A 19,649-nucleotide genomic window follows, 5' to 3' on the forward strand; every position below is an offset into this window, starting at 1 on the left:
GCAACATTTCACTGCCCAGGTGCAGAAACAAGATCTCATCTCAGACAGTGTATTTAGCCAGGTTGTGGTTTTTCCAGAAAAGTATGTTGGAGATTGAGGTGCGTAAAATTATGATTATAATAATGAATCTTGAGCTCTATGCTGGGCCAGAAGGAAATGAAGAATGGACACTGAGAACTGGTGGGATTAATGGATTACAGGTTTCAACAAGGCTGAAGAATTACAGCAAATGGGGTCCTAACACACAGAATTAAAAGGACAGGAGGTGGTAAGTGGAAAATACAACATTTACTTTGTTTAAAAAATAATTTTTATTTTTCAATTAGGTTGACTTAAAATATTATATTAGTTTCAGGTGCACAACCCAGTGATTAGACATTTACATAACTTATGAAGTGATCAACCTGATAAACCTAGTACCCATCTGACACCACTAGAAGTTACTACAATATTACTGACTACGTTCCCTGTGCTGCACTTTACATCCCCATGACTATTCTGTAACTACCAATTTCATCCTCTCACTTTTTTTCACCAACCTTCCCAACTTCCCTCTCATCTGGTAACTGTCAATAAATTCCCTGTATCTATGAGTCTGTTTCTGTTCTGCTTGTATATACATATTTTTCTTCTTTAAATTTACACATAAGTGAAATCACCTGGCATTTGTCTTTCTCTGTCTGACTTACTTTATTCAGCACAATGCCTTCTAGGTCCATCCATGTTGTTGCAGATGGCAAACTTTCATTCTTTTTTATGGCCGAGTCATATTCCATTGCACATATGCACCACTTCTTTATTCATTCATCTATTGATGGATACTTAGGTTGTTTTCATGTCTTGGCTATTTTAAATAATGCTGCAATGAGCATATGGATGCATGTCTTTTCAATTTGGTGTTTTGGGTTTCTTTAGGTAAATATCCAGAAGTAGAATTGCTGAGTCTCTTTTTGTCTCTTGTTATAGCCTTTGTTTTAAAGTCTATTTTGTCTGGTATAATTCTTGCTACTTCAGCTTTTTTGTTTGTTTGTTTTCATTTTCATGAAATCCCCATTTCCATACTTTTACTTTCCATCTGAAGTGAGTCTCTTGTAAGCTGTATATGTAAGGGTCTTGTTTTGTTATCCATTCAGTCACCATATGTCTTTTGATTGGAGTATTTAATCCATTCTTATTTAAAGTAATTCTTGATAGATATGTAGTTATTGCTGTGTTATCATTCATATCTCTTAATCTTTTTTTTTTCCTTCTTCTTAAAGAAGATCCTTTAACATTTCTCCTAATACTGGTTTAGTGGTGATGAGCTCCTTTAGCTTTTTCTTGTCTGGATAGCTCTTTATTCGTCCTTTTATTCTAAATGATAGCTTTGCTTGGTAGAGTAATCTTGGTTGTAGATCCTTGGTTTTCATCCCTTTGAATACTTCATACAAATCTTTTCTGGACTTCAAAGTTTCTGTTGAGAAATCAGCTAACAATCTTATAGGAGTTTCTTGTACATAATAAACTGTCTCTTGCTCCTTTTGAGAGTTTTTTTTTGTCCTTAACCTTTGGCATTTTAATTATGGTGTGCCTTGCTGAGAGTCTCTTTGGGTTCATCTTGTTTGGAACTCCTCACTTTCTGGACTTATGACCCGTCCTGCAGGTAGAGCAATGAGGACCCTAGAGGGGGAGTGAGGATGAAGAAGGGGCAAGAGACACAAAGAGAGGAGACAAGACAGTGCTCTGATCAAGTCTCATTTATTCTTAGTCAAAACAGCATTCTTATAGCTCAGGAGAAGAGGAATTTTTCATTCGGGGGGAACGCAGCTGCAGCTTGGGCGTTATCTGGCAGATATGAGTTAAACTGCAGGACAGCAATCCCAGGAATAGAAAGAGGGACGTTGCCCTAGTAAGGAGTAAACAACTATTATGGGATGGTGAGGCCATGTCAAGCAGAACTTTAGGATGTCGGTTAGTACGACTTCAGCTGAGGAACTTTTTAGTTCCCCACAGACTTATATGACTATTTCTTCAGTAGGTTAGGAAAATTTTCTATCATTATTTCTTCAAATAGATTTTTGTTTCCTTGTTCTCTCTCTTTTCCTTATAGCACCCCCATGATGCAAATGCTGGTACATTGAAGTTGTCCCAGAGGGTCCTTACACTATCCTTATATTTTTGGATCCTTTTTCTTTTTGCTGTCCTGATTGGGTGTTTTCTGCTTTCTTATCTTCCAATTTGTTGATTTGGTCATCTGCTTCATCCACTCTCCTGTTGATTCCCTTTAATGTATTCTTCATTTCGGTTAGTGCATTCTTCTTCTGGCTGGTTCTTTTTCGAATGTTTTCTATTTTCATTTTTATGCTTTCTATCTTTTTGTTGAAGTTATAAGTCCATCTACTCTTCCCTTAAGTTCATTGAACATTATTAGAATCAGTGTTTTGTTCTGTTCTGTTCTTTCATTTGGGGCATGTTTCTTTGTCTCCCTATTTTGGCTGCCTCTCTATGTTGTTTCTATGTATTAGGTAGAGCTGCTATATCTCCCAGTCTTGGCAGAATGGCCTAATGTGACAGGTGTCCTGTACAGCCCAGTGGCACAGCCTCCATGGTTACTCAATCTTGTGCTCCCACAGTGGGCTGTGTGCACCCTCTTGTTATATAATCCTTGATTGCTGTTGGAATGTCAGTAGGAGGGATTTACCTCCACACCAATCCGCTGTGAAAATGGGCTGCCATCATGGTGGAGGATCTGCTGTGCTCAGCCCATGGAGTAGGACTTGCTTCGGTGGGGTTTTGGTATCCCCCTAGTCCGCCTCTTGTGTGTATCACTCATGAGGTACTTTGAGGTGGTCTGATGCTTTCCACTGGGTGTGCTGGCTCTGAAGCCTCCCAGGAGGTACAGGCCCAGGTCTACTGCTGCCTGCGCCCTTCTCTGGGGCCACCCAGCAAGAGATCCAGGCCAAGACCAAATTGCTAAACAAGGCTGGCTGCCACTAGTGCTGGACCTGGGGCCTCCTAGCAAGAAGTACTGGGCTCAGTAAGGCCAGATGCTGCTTTTTTGAGATACTTTAGGAAAGTCTGAAGTATGAGCCAAAACAGGCTGTTTGTATGGAAAAGTCATGGGAAACGGCCTCAGTGGGCCTACTCGTTGGATCAGGGGTGTGTGTGTGTGTGCTGGTGGTGGTGGGGTCTCAGGGAATCACTAGGACAGAGTGAACACTGTTAAACCAATTGATGGAGACTCAGATATGGCTCTGCCTGCCAGCTCTGTGGAAGGAGGGCTCGGAAAAGGAACAACGGTTTTTGCTGGTACTTCTATCTGGGAGAAAGCTGCCCCTGCAGCCCTTGTCCTGTTGCAGACAATTCAGTTCCTCCTCATATGTCCATAGTGCCTTTCAAGCTGCTGCCCCAGCACTGGAGCTCAGGGTGAGTGAGTCCAAATAAGTCTATGTGGGCCCTTTAAGAGGAACACCTGTGACTCCAAGAGCCCTTCATCTCACTCAGCCATAATCCCTGCTGGTTTTCAGAGCCAGAAGTTACAGGGACTTCTCTTCCTGGCACTAAAACTCTGGGCTGGGTGTCTGGGACCCATCAATTCTCAGGGCGGAGGGACCTCCACAGCTGAGATATCCCTTCCAATTTTTAATGGCCACACATGGGTGCAGGACTAGCCCATTCAGCATTTCTACTCCTTCTACCAGTCTCAGCATGGCTTCTTCTGTATATCTTTAGTCCTAGCACTTCTGTTTAGCTAGATTCAGGTGATTCTCAATGATGTTGTTCTATAGTTTAGTTGTAATTTTGATGTCTTTGTGGGAAGATGTGAGTACTTCATCCACCTATACTGCCATCTTGACTGCAAGCTGAGTGAAATATTTTTATAATTCAAAAATAGATCCCTTTTGGAGGTGATTGAAGTGTTGAGGTAACCTTGAAAGGTGTGGTTGAGGAGAAGGTTGGTGGAGGTGAGATGATCAAAGGACTGAGAGGCCAGGGTATTGACTAGATCATCAACATGGATGTTGAACTCACCTATGGAGTTTACAGTTGGTGTTAGGAGTTGGAAAGGGCAGGGGGAAAGATTATTTTGGGAGGTCAGAAGATAACAGCAATCAAGATGGGCCAGGTGGTATACCTGGACGAAAAGAGCGTCAAAGGAGCAGAAATTTTTTCAGGATGTAGAAGGGAAACCATTAGGAAGTTCAAACTCAACTCTACCAACATTATTATTATTTTCACTGACATCCTTCCAATGGAGGAAAGAAACAGAGCAGACAAAATGCACTGGAAGTCTTTTAATTTGGAATGCTTTGTTATAGGACTTGCCACCAGGAGGTGCTGTCAGTACTGGAAAAACTGGAAAGCCACCTTCCAAGCAGTCTCTGGAGGTAGGGAAAGTGTGTCTCACCTTGAGCTCTGAGGACATCTAGGGGTCTTGTGAAATATTGCAAGAAGTTTAGCCATCCTGCACAGCTAGCTGCATTTAACTGTAGAGATTTTTAAGTGTATGAAAATATTAAAAAAAGAAAAAAGTCAAATTCCTAAATTTATTTAAGGAAGTTACTGCATTATTTAAAGGTTTTAGTTATCATGTATTTTCTCAACAAAAGTATAGCTACTATCATGCAGGATTTGATGACATTTTCTCCAGAGCAAAAGTATGCCTCATAACTGCAGGTTTTGAGATTTGATTGGTAACACTGTACTTAAAAATTTTTTTCCAGAATCACTTTTTGTAAGAAACATGGCATAGTTATGGAGAACAGAGAGTTGGAATCAGAACTGTATCAGCAGTAGCTACAATAGTATTGATTTTCATTATCATCAACATTTGGGTGTTTACTGTGCACCAGAAACTGGTCTAAACAGTGCACATAAATGTACTGATTTATTCCTTTCATAATCTTATGATATAAGTAGTAGCATCAGCCCCATTTGACAGAAAAATAGGGTTCAGAGAGATTAGGTCATTTGCCCAAGGCCACACAGCTTAGTAGATGGTGGTGGTGGAGGTGGTGGGATGAACGTGAATTTCATCTTTCCCTAGACACTACCAGTTCTATGTAGGCTGTCAAAGGCATGGGCTTTTTCTGTTCACTCAGGGATCCAGACTGATATGTTTCATTTTGACATAAGTTTCAACATCATGATCACTGATTACCAGGCAGACAAGAGTATGCTACAATGTCTGTAACAGAAACAAAACGTGGATGCTTGAAAAGGATCCATCTCACTTTTCACATTCCACCAGTTAAAACAAGTAACATGCTATTCCCAATTTTAAGGTGGAAATGCACTCCTGCCATGAGCTTAGAAGGAGGCAAACCAAACTGTTTGGTATTAATGATTACCACAAACACTCAGACCCTGGGCAGGTCATACCTCACTTAGCCTTAGTTTCCCTACCCACACAAAGAGCATAATCATTTTGTAAGGATTCCTTGTCCTAAGGATCAAATAGGAATGCTAGTTACTGTTATGAGGCAGAACGGTTGCATCCAACCAAAAATTTCCATCAGATGAAAACTGTTGTCCAGTCACAGGGTGGTTCTGATACAGAGCAGTCTGCAGATTAATCTTTATCACTCATACACATCTGAGGTTGTGAAAGATATAGTTTTCATTTAAATCAACAACATGTCATAGTCATAGTCCCAGCGATGGCTAGAAAGCTCAGTCTGGAACCACCAGCTGCCCAAATTCATGTTGAAAGCTTGTGACTACTTTGACTTGAGCACATGAAAGTCATGGTGAGTGACACTTCCTCTAGATCAGCGGTTCTCAACCAGTGGGTCGTGACCCCTCTGGTGGTTGAATGACCCTTTCACAGGGGTCGCTTAAGACCATCGGAAAACACATTTATAATTACATATTGTTTTTGTGATTAATCACTATGCTTTAATTATGTTCAATTTGTAACAATGAAAATACATGCTGCATATCAGATACTTACATTGCGATTCATAACAGTAGCAAAATTACAGTTATGAAGTAGCAACAAAAGTAATTTTATGGTTGGGGGTCACCACAACATGAGGAACTGTATTAAAGGATCACGGCATTAGGAAGGTTGAGAACCACTGCTCTAGATTCTCGGAGCTCTCGGATCGTTAGTGCTGTTTACTTGGTTCCTCTTAGTTTCACTCCACAGACCCTCTCCCCAGGATGTCTGCTTTGAGTCAGAGATGAGCTAAGCCACAGAAACTCCTTTACCAACCAAGGAATGACAGTGCTGAGGGTAGGACAAAAAATACCCCTAAAAAGAGCATTTCCTAGAGTTCTATGCAAATGGTGACAACGTTGCCAGAGCACTGTGCTGCCTCTTTTCGCATGAGTTGTTTTCTAGGTCATTTGTTCTCTTCCTCACTCCTCTTATAGACTAGGCTGTGAAGTTTGTAAGAGTGGGGACCATGCTTTCAACTGGGTTTCACAGCAGGTGTCAGCAGTGTGAAAACCTGGCACACAGCAGATACTCAATTAAATCTTGACTGCATGAAAATGCTTCTGAAGAGTCTTCTTATGAATTAACATAGGGTGACTTCCTTGTAGAATTTAGTGTCTAACTAGCAATTAGGCTGAACTTTAGGCCCTAAGATTTTATGAAGCTAAAATAAGGCCAAAATGGGGGAGGGGAAATAGAAGGGCCTGGAAAAGGAGGACGTTCCAGGTAGAGGGAGGAGGTGTACAGGGAGAAAAGCTCATAGTAGTATCGAGCGTGGGGAGTGTATCACTTAGCCTGGGAAGTTAAAACTGTAGGTTAAAGAGGGAGTTTGGATCTAGATGCCAATAGAGATCTAAGTTCAAAGTGCAGAAGGAAGAAATATCAGGGTTTCCATGGAGACAATGAAACAACAGTGTAAAAGAGGCAGTGATGCATCATATTCCGCAGACAAGAGCTCCAACGACTGAAAGGCAAGATGGGTGGAGGAAATACATTTGGCTTCTAAAGCTTCCTCTTGTTTAGAAGCCCTCCCGTTTCACCTAGGGATCAGCTAGCTGAACAGCCTTCTCAGTTCCCTAAAGCCAAAAGAGCGGGAAGAACCCCGCCTCGCTCTGTCACCTGGCGAGAAGCGCCTTTGGCACGTGACCTGCCTCCAGCTTGGCCAATCAACCTCTGCAGGGGCGGGGACGCGAAGTCCTAGGGGCTGAAGCACAGTTGAGGCCGCCTCTTCTCGCGAGTTTTGCAGCCATCACCCCTCAACCGCCCACGACGTGGAGTGAGGGTCTCGCGAGGCTTGGGCGCTGCGGCGGTAGGAGGAGGACGGGGAAGGACGGAGCGGAGCTGCTGCTACCTCCCTAGCTTACTCCCCCGCGCTCTCACCCACCCCCTCCCTCCCTCCCTCCCCCTCCCCGGCCCCGGCTCCGGCCCCGGCCTTTTAGTTTTTTAGTCGTCTGCTAGGAGGATGTCGGGCTCCTCGCTCCCCAGCACCCTGGCTCTCTCGCTGTTGCTGGTCTCTGGCTCCCTCTTCCCAGGGCCGGGAGCTGCTCAGAACGGTAAGCGGGGCGCCGGGGGTGGGCCGGGGCCTGAGGAGACGCCGGAGCAAGGGGAAGGGGCTGGTAGGAGCGTCTGAGGGCTGCGGACCCGCGAGGAGGAGAGGCCCGCCGAGAGTTGGAGGCTCTGTCCGAGGCGTATTGCTGCCTTAGAGGCGCCACGTCTTGGAGCTCGTCGCTCCGAGTCAGGAGGGGACACCCAGGAAGCCGACGGGAGAAGCTGGAGCCGCGGGGGCGGATGAGGCGGGGGCGCAGCTTTTAGAGAAGGCGGCCTGAGACCGGCATTTGTGTTTAACGAGAGGGGAGTGGTGTCGGCAGGATCCGCAGGAGAACCGGGATCCCGGGCGTAGGAGTCGTGTAGGATTATGCTGGCGCCTCGTAAGACAGGTGACATCCTTAAATAAGGGAGGCGTTGGGGGGGAAGGGAGTCCAGGAGAAGGCTGAACAGAGGACGGGAGCCCTGAGGAGGGGTGAAGAATCCGGGAGCCGTGGAGGGGAGGGGAGGGGTGGAGAGCTAGGGTGGCGGATTGACTGCGGGAGGGGATCTGGAAAGGGAAGCAGCGGTGGCTCTAACCGAGATGGAGGAAGAGGGCTGGGTTTACTGAGGAGGGTGGGAGAGCAAAAAGGACTTTCTAAATAAGGAGAGGAAAAATGAGCAGAGGGTAAGAGTAAGGGTTGGAACTGAGGCAGGAGGATATTTATTGGGGAAAGAAGAGTGAAGACAGAAAATAAGGAGAGCGAGGAAAACGCAGGAAGCCGGGGGTGTAACGTTGCTTTGCAGCGTGGAGCGTGTTGAGGGAAGGGAGCCGCTGACTGTGGGAGCGCTTGTTCTGGTCGGGCCTTTGGGAAGGCAGCGACGCTCAGCTGGAACTGCAGGACACTGGGATCGAGGACACTGACTGGAGAGAGGGAGATGGAAGAAATGGATTTTTAAGATCTAAAAGTTACAAGACAGAAGAAAGATTATTTCGGAAAGGAACATAAATAGTACCTGGGATGTGTGCAGGGTACAGTGGAAACGAGAGAATAGGGTTTTGAACTGAAGCTCTTCAGAGAAGAGAGAGAAAAAAAGATTCTCGTTGTTGAAGGCTGAGGTATTGTGAACTGATTTCTGCTCTTGGTGGAAACAGCCTTTAAGAGGTTTAAAAATATCCTTATAAGGAGGAATTTATGAGAAATCAGTAGTGGAGCGTGAACTGTAGATTACCTTTGATGTTAATGCCAGAACAATTTAAAGTTACTCTTGTTGGACTAGCTGAAATTTAAATGACTTTCATTTAAAAAAATCAATCATAGAGGCAGTGGACTTAAGCATTCTAAGGAGAATACAGGCTTAAAATGCTGAAGATTACAGTGAAAATATATCTTAATAAAGGATTGAAAAAGCATCATTGGTTAAATATGTTTGTTGTACCAAATTGTACTAATCAATTAAATGCTGTGTGTGCTTGATGACCTCGAATTATCATTACAGGAGTCAGGCACTGAATATGTTACATATATAAGGTATTTTTCCTGTTTTCCCCCAAAGCATGAGGCCACTGTGGAAGGCAGGGTAGAGTTAGGCTGATTTATCTTACCAGTTTTTATAGTTTGTGTGTTAACAATATGACTTAAAGAAGCCTAATACTTTCAGCTATTAGATTTGTGGAAATAGCATTAATTTCATTTGGGGCCATTGATCTTAAGTTTTAATCTGCTGGCAAAGCATCTTTCAATGACTGATAATGCAGCAAAATTGTAGTTTCTTAGTAACTATAGCAAGGTTTTTGGATAGGCCTTCAAAGACTCATCTGGCTGTTCTCAGTGATAGGTGCTCTAAAGTCAGCATAGTGCAGCCTTTTCCTTGAAATGAGCTTCAATTCAGTCATGTGACATGACATGATGTGAAGCTGAGTTTGTAGTTGACCCAAATGAATGTTAATTTAATTCAAGGAAGAGGTGGCTATTATTTGAGTTTGAATCCACATAGGTAAGGATGCTATTTTTTTTAAATACAGCTTTCTATAACATAATAAAATTCAAGCGGTCAATTGGTAATAGCCCTGCAATAGCCTGGCCTCATGGAGTTTGTGTTTTCTTACAGTGTTTCAGAAATAGATATTTTCTGCATGATGTTGAAATGTTAGCTTATCTATTTAAGATGATGACTTTTAAAAAAAACCAAACCTACATGTTTTTGGATTGGGTATTTGGTAGTTTAAATTGAATATAGATGTTTTTCAAAAGGTCTCTTTCATTATTCCTAGAATAAAGAATTTGGACTAAATGACCCCCCAAGTCTCTTCCAGCTGTGACCTATTACTGTAGAGATTCAAGGCTTTCTTTAAGATTTTGTTTCCTATCCAAATATTTAAACTTGTAGGACCATAGTTCAAGTAAAATCTTAAAGGTGTTGATTTTTGTATGTAATAAGATAAATGTACCTGTAGTTCATTTTAAAGGATGAAACTTGTCCTAAAATGTAACCTTTCTGCTAAGACTTTCTTTCAAAATCTTTAGACTAAAATAAAAATGAATAAACCAGACAGGATTATATGGTAATCAAGAGCACAGGCTCTGGATGCTGTCAGACCTGGATTTGAGTCCTGGCTTTCTGAAGCTAAGTGATCCTGAATAAGGTGCTTACTACTTCCAAGCCTCAGTTTTATCATGTGTAAAGTGGAGTTTATAATAGCCAGTTTCATAGGGATGACTGAGGATTAAATGAGATAATAGCTATTGAGCACTTAGATTTCTGCCCAGCATATAGTCTCAGTAGGGAGTAAATTTTTATTATATGAAATCTTGTTACTATATGTTACTATAATGTAACATGTGCTACATTACTTTATGTAGTATAACAGTGCTGTATGTACTCAATATTTGCTCTCTATAGTGAATAAGTGTTAGCTATTACTACTATTATCCTTTAAAAAGTAGCATTATTATTTTTCTTCATGTATATATTGAACACTTAATTGTTAATGCTGTCATCTTGATTAAACTTAAGTAGGCTATTTGAAGGCCCCAAGCAGAGATTTGCACTTTTGCATATGTAATTTGTAAGAAAAGTGAACAGTAGTGCTGCGGTTTCAAATTCTGGTGAGGAAGTTTGTTTCTATTTCATTGTCTGGGAGATTGCATGGCATTTTTTTTCTTCTCTTTCAGTGAACTAAATATCTTTTCATAGAATCCCATTGTGAATATGAGAAATAGAAGTAGTGCCCGACACACGGTGAGAGTGTTAAGAGATGTTAGGTGATGAGTGAATGTGGAATGAAGTGTAAAAATATAAAAAAAATATTTACAGTGAAAATATAAAATAGGATAATTAACGGCGTTAAGTGGGAGAAAATAAGGACTAATGAATTTTAATACTAAGCTAAATTTTAAGAAACCATTTTGCTTGGATGATACTAGATAGCTGTGAACATTGTACTTTGTAAGAATGCCAGTATTTGCATTAGATAATTAATGAATCTTTTTCTTGTCTGTCAAGGGCTGTTTACTTAAGTGGTTTGACAATTTTCTCTCCCTGAGTACATTTTTAGATGTGTATTTGCTATTGATTGTGCATCTCCCCTTTGGGTGAATTGAAATGAGCAACAGAAGACAGATGTTATCTATGGCAGCTGTGCACAAATGACATCTCAAATGTCAAGCTACAGATCTTAACATAATTTTAATTCAAATAAAAATTTACATGACCAGAAGAAATAGTTTGCCTTGGAATAAAGCATCTGCTAAGGAGATCATAAGCCTCCAGTCTCTCATGCAACTGACCACAGTGTCACTACTGACATAATGGAGCACCCAAGCGTGAGAAATTGGTCAGGGGTCTGGTGTGGAAAGTGTTTTACTGTATCAGGTCCTGTTGCTGGGCTCTTAGTCTTTGTTTTTCAAGGTTACTAGATCCATATTAGAGATGCAGACGGGTTTTTTTTTTGTGTTGCCAGACTTAATAGACCCGACTTTGAATTATACAAATCCTTAGAAATTAGACTACTTTGTCTTGAAGGAATCCCTTTATTTTTCTTATTAATACAATTTTAATGTGAAACATTTTTCTCGTTGAGTGTACATTAATAAAAGGCAAAATGTTACTGTTTTATTCTTATTTTTGTTTTTTAATAAAAATAATTATTTAACTGGGCCTGCAAAGATGACCTTGTATGATTAGAAACATACTCTCATCAGTTTGGACATTGTTTTTCATTTATTTTGTTTGAGGTACCCTTTCAAAGTAAGATGTTTTATATGTAAAATCTGAAACTTTGCTGGATGTATATAAAGGTTTTTTTCCAGACAATCTGGGAAGGAAATATGGTGCCAATCTCTACAAATGAAGTATATAGAAAAACAGTGGGTGACTGCAGGAGATGTTCAGTAAAAGTTTGAATAAAATTATGCAATGGTGTTTTGTAAGAAGTGAATTATGTGAAAAATATTCTGATGCATTCTATTCAGTTGTTTACAGTGAGAACATAGTCTGGACAGGATTAGATTAGAGAATGAAGTTGTAAGAGAAAGGGAAAAAGAAGAAAGGCTATAGTAGTACAGGGAGAAAAGCAGGAAGCAAGAATGAAGAATGAGTTTTCTTTTGTAGAATATCTGGAAAAATAGAATCTGTCAGAAAGCCTAAATAGACCAGGACCTGTGAAGTAAATTTACACATTGAAACTAAAATAAGAGGGCAAAATCACCTCATCTGAACAATTGGCTTGGCTTTCAGTGTGCCTCTTTAAACAACATTATCATTTTACATTAATTTTTAAAAATGCCATTGATGATTTGGAATTTAACTTTAAGCACCTTAGATAAATGCTTTTAAAAATTTTCTGAAGTTTTATGCCCCCCGCCCCCCCTCCAGAATTCCCAATTTTAGTTGGTAAGGATTAGCTTTGAGAAGGGAGGAAACCTCTCCAGTAAAATTAGTTGATTATAAACTTACATTTTATAGGCATAAACTCCTCTCCAAATTTAAAGTGAAACTAGTAATCCTATATAAAAACATTAGCCCAGTGATATTGATGTCTAAATTTAAAAAATTGGATAGATGCATAAATAAGATATTTGTTTTTCAAGAGTTCATTCAGTTTAGGAGAGGAAGTCAAGATTTGTATGTAATTTCAACTTACTATTATTTAAAATTGAAATTAGGCCTAACTTTCTTTGTTGTTTGCTTTTGTGTACGTACAAAATATACATTCATTAACCAAGCCTAGTTAACTTGAGATTATTTTTCAGAACTTTTAATTGTTCTGTTTGTGTGAAAATGGGGTTTACTGAATATTCAAAAAATTTCCTAAGTATATTTATTTATGGGAGACACAGTTAATGTTCCTCAGGCACCCACTGTTTTATGTTTGTTTTCTTATTTTTATTTTGTTGAGGTTCAAATTAAAAAATACAACTCAGTCTTATTTCTTCATTAAAGCAGACTGTGGTTAGCTTTGATGAAAACATCACATGTTAAATTTTTTGTATTAAAAAGTACTGAATGCTATTCTTTTGCATTTTTGAAAATAATTATGGAATGTTTAAAGACTAGCCTTCTTTCCAAATCATAATTACTGGACCTTATGGTATGCTTTATGATATTTTATAGAAGTATATAAGTTTAGATATGCTTTCCTTTGTTTAGGTTTATATCATTGTTATAAAAGTATTGCTTCAGATTGACTAGATCATGAATTATAAATGAGATGATGTGAAATCACGTGGAAAGTGTCAGTGTCCTATATATTATGTAAGGTCCTATTATAAGAAAACATTAAGTTTCAAAATCTATCAGTAGTTTTAGTCATGTTCAAATGTATACTCACATTGTAAAAGTGATTAAATATAAAATACAAGACAAAATGTCAAGTCCTTTTCTGATAGAATAGGCAAAGTGTTCCATGTGCTAAAAAAAGAAAAGGTAAGAGTGTGCTTGCATATATAAATTATTATGCCATTGATTCTTCTTTTCTTCCTGATTGTATTTGAAAACCACTGGACTAGATGATGTCTAAATTTCCCTTCCAGTTCTAAAATTACACAACTATTGACCTTACAGCTTATGTACTGCCTCTAATGGATATAAGACCTAGAGAGTACTTTCTGTTTTAATAAGTTTTTAGAAATTGCTTTTCAGAAATAATGAAAATTGACTTAGAGGCTTGCATGTTTTGAAACTCAACTCTGTAAACCTACTTCAGACAACACTTGTAGTTCTTGTTTAAAGGAAGGCAGAATGGTGCTTGTTTCAGAAATCTCATATTGTGAATTAAACAGTTAAGAAATGAAAATCACTGCCAGGTAGGTAGATATTTTGTGTTCTCTCTGTTGATTGGAAGTAATTGACTGTTGAAGAGGCAATGATTATATTTTTATGTTATCCTTTGAGGAGGTTTATTTTCTATTTATGACTTAGTTTTTTCTTTCCCTTATGTATTTTTTAAATACCTCTAAACCTGTCCATTGTAATTGAACAAGGCAACTGAAGTGTTACCTGAATTAAATCTGAGGAAGTTCCTAGATTGATATTCCTTATAAATGATGTGTAAAAGTCTCAATTTATGTACTTATTCATGATACTTAGTTGTATCTGTTAGGTAGGTCCATTTCCTTGCCCCCCCCCCTTTTTTTACATTTTTGTTAGAATTGCAGATATGTAAAATGTAGCATGAATAATGTAATAAACTCCCATATAATCATCACCTAGTTTCAAACAGTTATCTGCCACATCCTTACTGCTTATTAATTTAAAAATAACCTGGAAAGTTAACATCACAAAGTAAAATTTTTAGGTACTACAATGTATTAATAAAACAGAAATAATTTGGTTCACTCGTAATCGTGTTGAAATGACTTTACAAATATAAACGCTGTTGAGAAAAAGGCTTTCCATCTTTTGTGACCCAGATAGAGAAACAGATTTTGTGTCTTAAGTATGTGCAGAATACATAATGTTTTATGAAACAGTACCTGTCCTTACTTTGTAGTGTATTTGAAGAAACTGTTGTGACCTTCTAAATTGATTTCATAGTTCATTAATTAGCCATGAGACATCATTTTTGAAACACAACATTTTCAAGTATTTAATTTTGTTTTTAGTTTTTTTAATTTTTTACATGCCATGTAGTCTGGAACACTGATGATTTTTGTAAACAAGATCTTCATGTGACATTTTCAGTATCATCAACATGTACCATTACTGGTCATTGTTAGTAAGGAAAATACAGCATTATTGAAGTAATACATTAGCCATTAGTTATATTACTTTTTTTTTTTTTTAACTCTAGTTGAATTTGGGAAAACGGGGAAGCTACAGTAATTTAAATATCATAATGAAAGCACAAGTTTTCCAGTATGTTTAGTTATCTTTTCTTTTGTATTAGAGCTTATGTTCCTTATTCCCTAGCCCCCCTGCCTTGAGTTATTATTTGTTGAGTATTGGGGCTGGGAGCACTACTGTTTATTCCCAGTTGTATGTTTACTCTGATGCTGTTGTCTGAGGCACATTTCTGGTGAGTACAGAATGGTTTGAACACTGGCCAATGGAAGGGAGGGAGAGGGAAAGCAGAACCATCACTGAAGAACCATTTGCCTTTCATGTTTAAATCCTAAAGGTTATTTTCTCATTTTTAGACATTGCTTCTTGGAGGAATAAAAGGCAACAAGATGTCCTCTGTTGGCAACTATCTGTGAAATACTTCCCAATTCATAGGTTGAAGGAACGTACCATATTTAATTTAGGATTTTTTGATTGAAGGACTATGTTAATTTTAGGAGTTTTTGATTATACGTTTAGCAGATTGGAAGCCATTGTGGAGCAACTAGAAAAAAATAGTATAGCAGCTCAAGCATTGAAATTATATTTGTTAATGCTAAATCTTTAATCATTCATCGAGGAAGATGAAATAAATGGCCTTAATGCAAACCAGGAAACTGCTGTCTGGAAAAGAGCAAGTATAAAGAGCTTTCTAATAACTTGTAGTGAACTGTAATTAAGTTACACTTAGACAAATAATGTGATCACATATCAAAATTATGGTACTATTAACAGTGTAAATGTTTTCACAGTATGATTGAACTCCAAGTAATTAACACTTTAAAACCACATTTAGGGGAAGATGCAGATAATTCTACTTTGATGGTAGCAGAAAACTTAGGCAAAAAGCCTGAAGAGCTAAATTTAGGAAAAGGGAGCACTGGGGGGGAGTGATTATCTATTAATACCTTCCAGGTAGCAGTGTAAATGAAGTAAGGGAATTAGGCAGTCTCCAAAGATGGATGGGCTGTATCAAAGAGCAATGGCCTAGAGCACGGAAGAAAAGCACATAGGTTTAGTATTAAAAAGATGACTTTAATGGAACTAGCAGAAGAATAGTTATTTGTACTCATTCATTGTCAGAGCCATTATAAATAGGGCAGAGAACTGGTTGAGAGGGACCTCATAAAACAAAGGGGAGGATCTCCTTTTTGTTTTTCCCTATAAGGTACAGTAGTCCCCCTTATCTCTGGGGGTTATTTTCCAAGACCCCCAGTGTATTCTGAAACTGGATAATACTGAACCCTATTGAGCTCCTAAACAAGTACAGTATTCTCCCCTTATCCATGGTTTCACGTTTCTTGGGTTCAGTTTTCTGTGGTTAACAGCAGTGTGAAAATATTAAAAGGAAAATTCCAGAAATAAGCTATTCATAAATTTTAAACTGCACACTCTTCTGAGTAATGTGATCAAATCTCATGCCATCTTGCCATCCTGCCCTGTCTCTCTCAGAATGTGAGTCATCTCTTTGACCAGGATATCCATGTTGTATGTTCAACCCATCAATCACTTGGTAGTACTCTGCTGTTTTTTCCTGTACAGTATTCCCTCACTTATCGCGGGTATTACGTTCCAGGCCCTCCCGTGATTGGTGAAAATCCGCGAAGTAGGAACCTTACATTTATTTTAGTATTTATATATATTTTAAGGCTTTATAAACCCTTCCCACACACTTATAAACCGTTTCCAGTCCCTTATTAACCTTTCCCACGCCCTCATTAACCTTTTCCACACTTTTATAAACACTACTTATGTTCTTAAACATATTCTACACTCTTAAACGTACGTAACTTTAACAACATACGTATACAGTACTGCAAAATCCGCAATATAGTGAAAAATCCGCGATAAATAAATATAATATTTTAAAAAATCCCATGATTCAGTGAGGCCGCGATAAGTGAACCGCGATATAGAGAGGGACTACTGTACATACATACCTATGATAAAGTTTAATTTACAAATTAGGCAATTTCATGAATAGAAGATTCATTCTTACTGTAGATTTTAGTAACCTTAGCATATGACTTTTTTCTTTCCTTATTAAATTAAGAATTTTCACCTTTCATTTAAGGGAGATACTTCAAGGCTTCTCCTTGGAATATTAGAATTGCCAGCATCATTACTGTTGAACTTTGGAGTCATTAAGAAAAACAAGGGTTTCTTGAACATAAGCTCTGTGATACCAGGACAATCCATCTGATAACCTAGATGACTACTAAGTGACTAGTGGGGTGCATATAAAATATGGATATGCTGATCATAAGTTTCATAAAGATTCACTCACTAGACTGGATGGAACCTAATAAAAGTTTAACCTTTGGCTCTTAGAAATTAGGCTTTTTCTTTTTTATGGGAAATGTCAGCTATTAAGAAAGCCTTGTCATCTATAAAAGAACACTTCCAAAATTTTGCTGTGATAGAAGCTTAGTTTTTGTTTTTTGTTTTTAAAAGATTTTATTTATTCTTTGAGGGGAAGGGGGAGAGAGAGGGAGAGAAACATGAAACAACTATCAGTTGCCTTGTCTGTGCCCCAACGGGGGATCTAACCTGCAACCCAGGCATGTGCCCTGACGAGGAATCAACCGACAGCCTTTTGCTTTCTGGGAAGATGCCCAACCCACCGAACCACACTAGTCAGAGCACTCAGTTTGTTCTTTATGAGTGGGAGCTGGTGCTATAATACTTTGATAGAGATGGGAGCTCACTTTAATTCAAGCATGTAGGGTTGTCAGATAAAATACAGGATGCCCAGTTATATTTGGATTTCAGATAAACAGTGAAGAATTTTTATTTCCTAAATTGGGCAGCATTAGAAGGATGTCTTTTTTTTTTTTTTCTTTTGCTATTTTGGCAGTCCATTTAGAACTTAAGTGACAGAGTCTTGTAATTTGGTGAGCTTTGGTGTATTAAAATCTTTTAAAAGTAGATTTAATGTTTTTTTTTTGAGGTGGACTGTCCTGTTATCTCAGTAATTGTGTTCAAGAAACCCTTGTTTTTCTTAATAGGGGCCCTAAAATGTAAGAGTAGTGATGCCAGCAATTCGAAAATGCTGAAATCATATCACGCAGCAATTTTGTATGATAACATATAGTTTATAATAGTATTGTTTTCTGGTTATGTCACATTTCTATATTTTTCAATTCTGCTACTTTATATTTGACAGTAAGTTTTTCATTTATTCTCTAAAAATTAAAGTTGTTTTCGGGAATGAGGTGAGCAGAGGGCATCATCAGGCTGGTTTTTGAAAAAGTATTTTTTTTAATTAAAAAAAATTTTTTTAGAAGTTCCCCTTTTCCCTCCTTTCCAAAACTATTTTAAAATTTAGGGCACTATTACCTGGAGGTGTATGATTGAGATGTTCTGAGGCTCTTGATTCAAGGATTATCCTTTTTCAGATTTTTTGGGGGGGGCCTCTACTAGGTTTACATTCTTGGCTTGGAAGAAGAAAAGGTATGAATGAAGATGTGACCAACCATACCCTTTTCCTCTTAGAGGGTTCAGGATAATTTTCACTCTCTGAATATAACCACCTGATTTTAGAGAGTCAGAGAAAGTCAATGTTGGCTCTGCAGAGCAGGGCTGTGATTTCTTTACCGTTAAATTTCAATACTAAGAAAAACTGTGGTTTCATGAGCTTTATTATAAGGCTCTTTAACCAGAGATGTCACTGTTTATCAGTAATTCAGTGTAAGATATATCTTCTGACTTTTCGTTGTGAGCTGGGGTAGGCTATAAGAAATTATCAGTAATTCAGTGTAAGATATATCTTCTGACTTTTCGTTGTGAGCTGGGGTAGGCTATAAGAAAAACAGGAATTGAACCATGTAATAGGTACAGGGTGATCTTAAGTAACATAAGGTATAATCAAAATTATCCATATATATTTCAAATATATTTAAGGCAGGTTTAAGAAGTGTTAAAAATACCTCATAGTTTTTATGAAACTACAGTATTAGTATAGTTTAAATTTGATGTCTAAACTCTTGGAGACAGTATTACAGAGTAAGTAAACTGATGTACTCTGTCACCATTGTAAATGTAAAATGTAAATTTATAAAACTGTTTAAAAGGTCATTATCTGGGACAATGCAGTTGAGTAGAAAGGGCACTGGATTTGGCAGTAGCCCAAGTCCTATTTCCATTTTAGTTCCTATGGTTTCTATTTTTTAAATTAGTACCCTTAATCTATAGGGTTTTTATTAGATTAAATGATAATGTATGGAAAAGTGCTTTTTAAACTGCTGTATTGTAAAGTGGTGTGTATGTATAGCTGTGAGTTGTGAGGCCTGGTACTTCTAAATTGTTTACCTTTAATAGGTTAACTGCAACTCTGGTAGTTCATAGGAAAGTGAAGAGGAAAATAAAATGCTAAAGAGAATGACCAGATTATTTCAAGGTTGGTTTCTCTGACAAATGATGACTATATTATAAAATGTGCATTTCAGAGGCTTATTAGCAGACTAGCCTTTTCACTGAATTACCTAACTCTACTAGGAAAGGTCGGTGTTGAAGTTCTGTAATTTTTGAAATGTGCCTCCCAGTACTGCTGTCATCTGAAGTTAAATCTAGTTATAGGGACATCCTGTTACTCATTCCCAGATGCCTTCCTCCCCCAGGTATGTGACAGAACGTAAAGTCACATATCTATCTTGTGTCCTTTTTTTATAACACACTTCTGTAATTTCCCTTTACCATCCTGATGTGCAATTTACTACATGTTATTAAGAAGAAAATATATAATGCCCTAAATGTAATATAAAGGGGGAAATAACATAATAAAATACTTAGTAAATGCTCAGGCATGACTGCAGAGGAAGACAATAAAGTTTATATCCATATGTAGAAAAACTAAGAATGTGACAGTTACAAATGCTGACTG

The 19,649-nt window shown here is 38.3% G+C and overlaps 1 protein-coding gene across 1 annotated transcript in view; it reads left to right on the forward strand.

The window, feature by feature from the left end:
- The first annotated feature begins 7,352 nt into the window (after positions 1-7,352).
- Positions 7,353-19,649, forward strand: part of NPTN (neuroplastin) — a 67,502-nt gene continuing 55,205 nt past the window's right edge. Inside the window, exon 1 of the mRNA XM_090270036.1 lies at positions 7,353-7,473. Coding sequence (XP_090126162.1) covers positions 7,383-7,473 — 91 coding nt within the window. The 5' untranslated portion in view covers positions 7,353-7,382. The remainder of the gene's footprint in view (positions 7,474-19,649) is intronic.

This window comes from Furipterus horrens, unplaced genomic scaffold, assembly GCF_987537825.1.
Source record: "Furipterus horrens unplaced genomic scaffold, mFurHor1.1.pri manual_scaffold_3, whole genome shotgun sequence".
Classification (NCBI taxonomy): Eukaryota; Metazoa; Chordata; class Mammalia; order Chiroptera; family Furipteridae; genus Furipterus; species Furipterus horrens.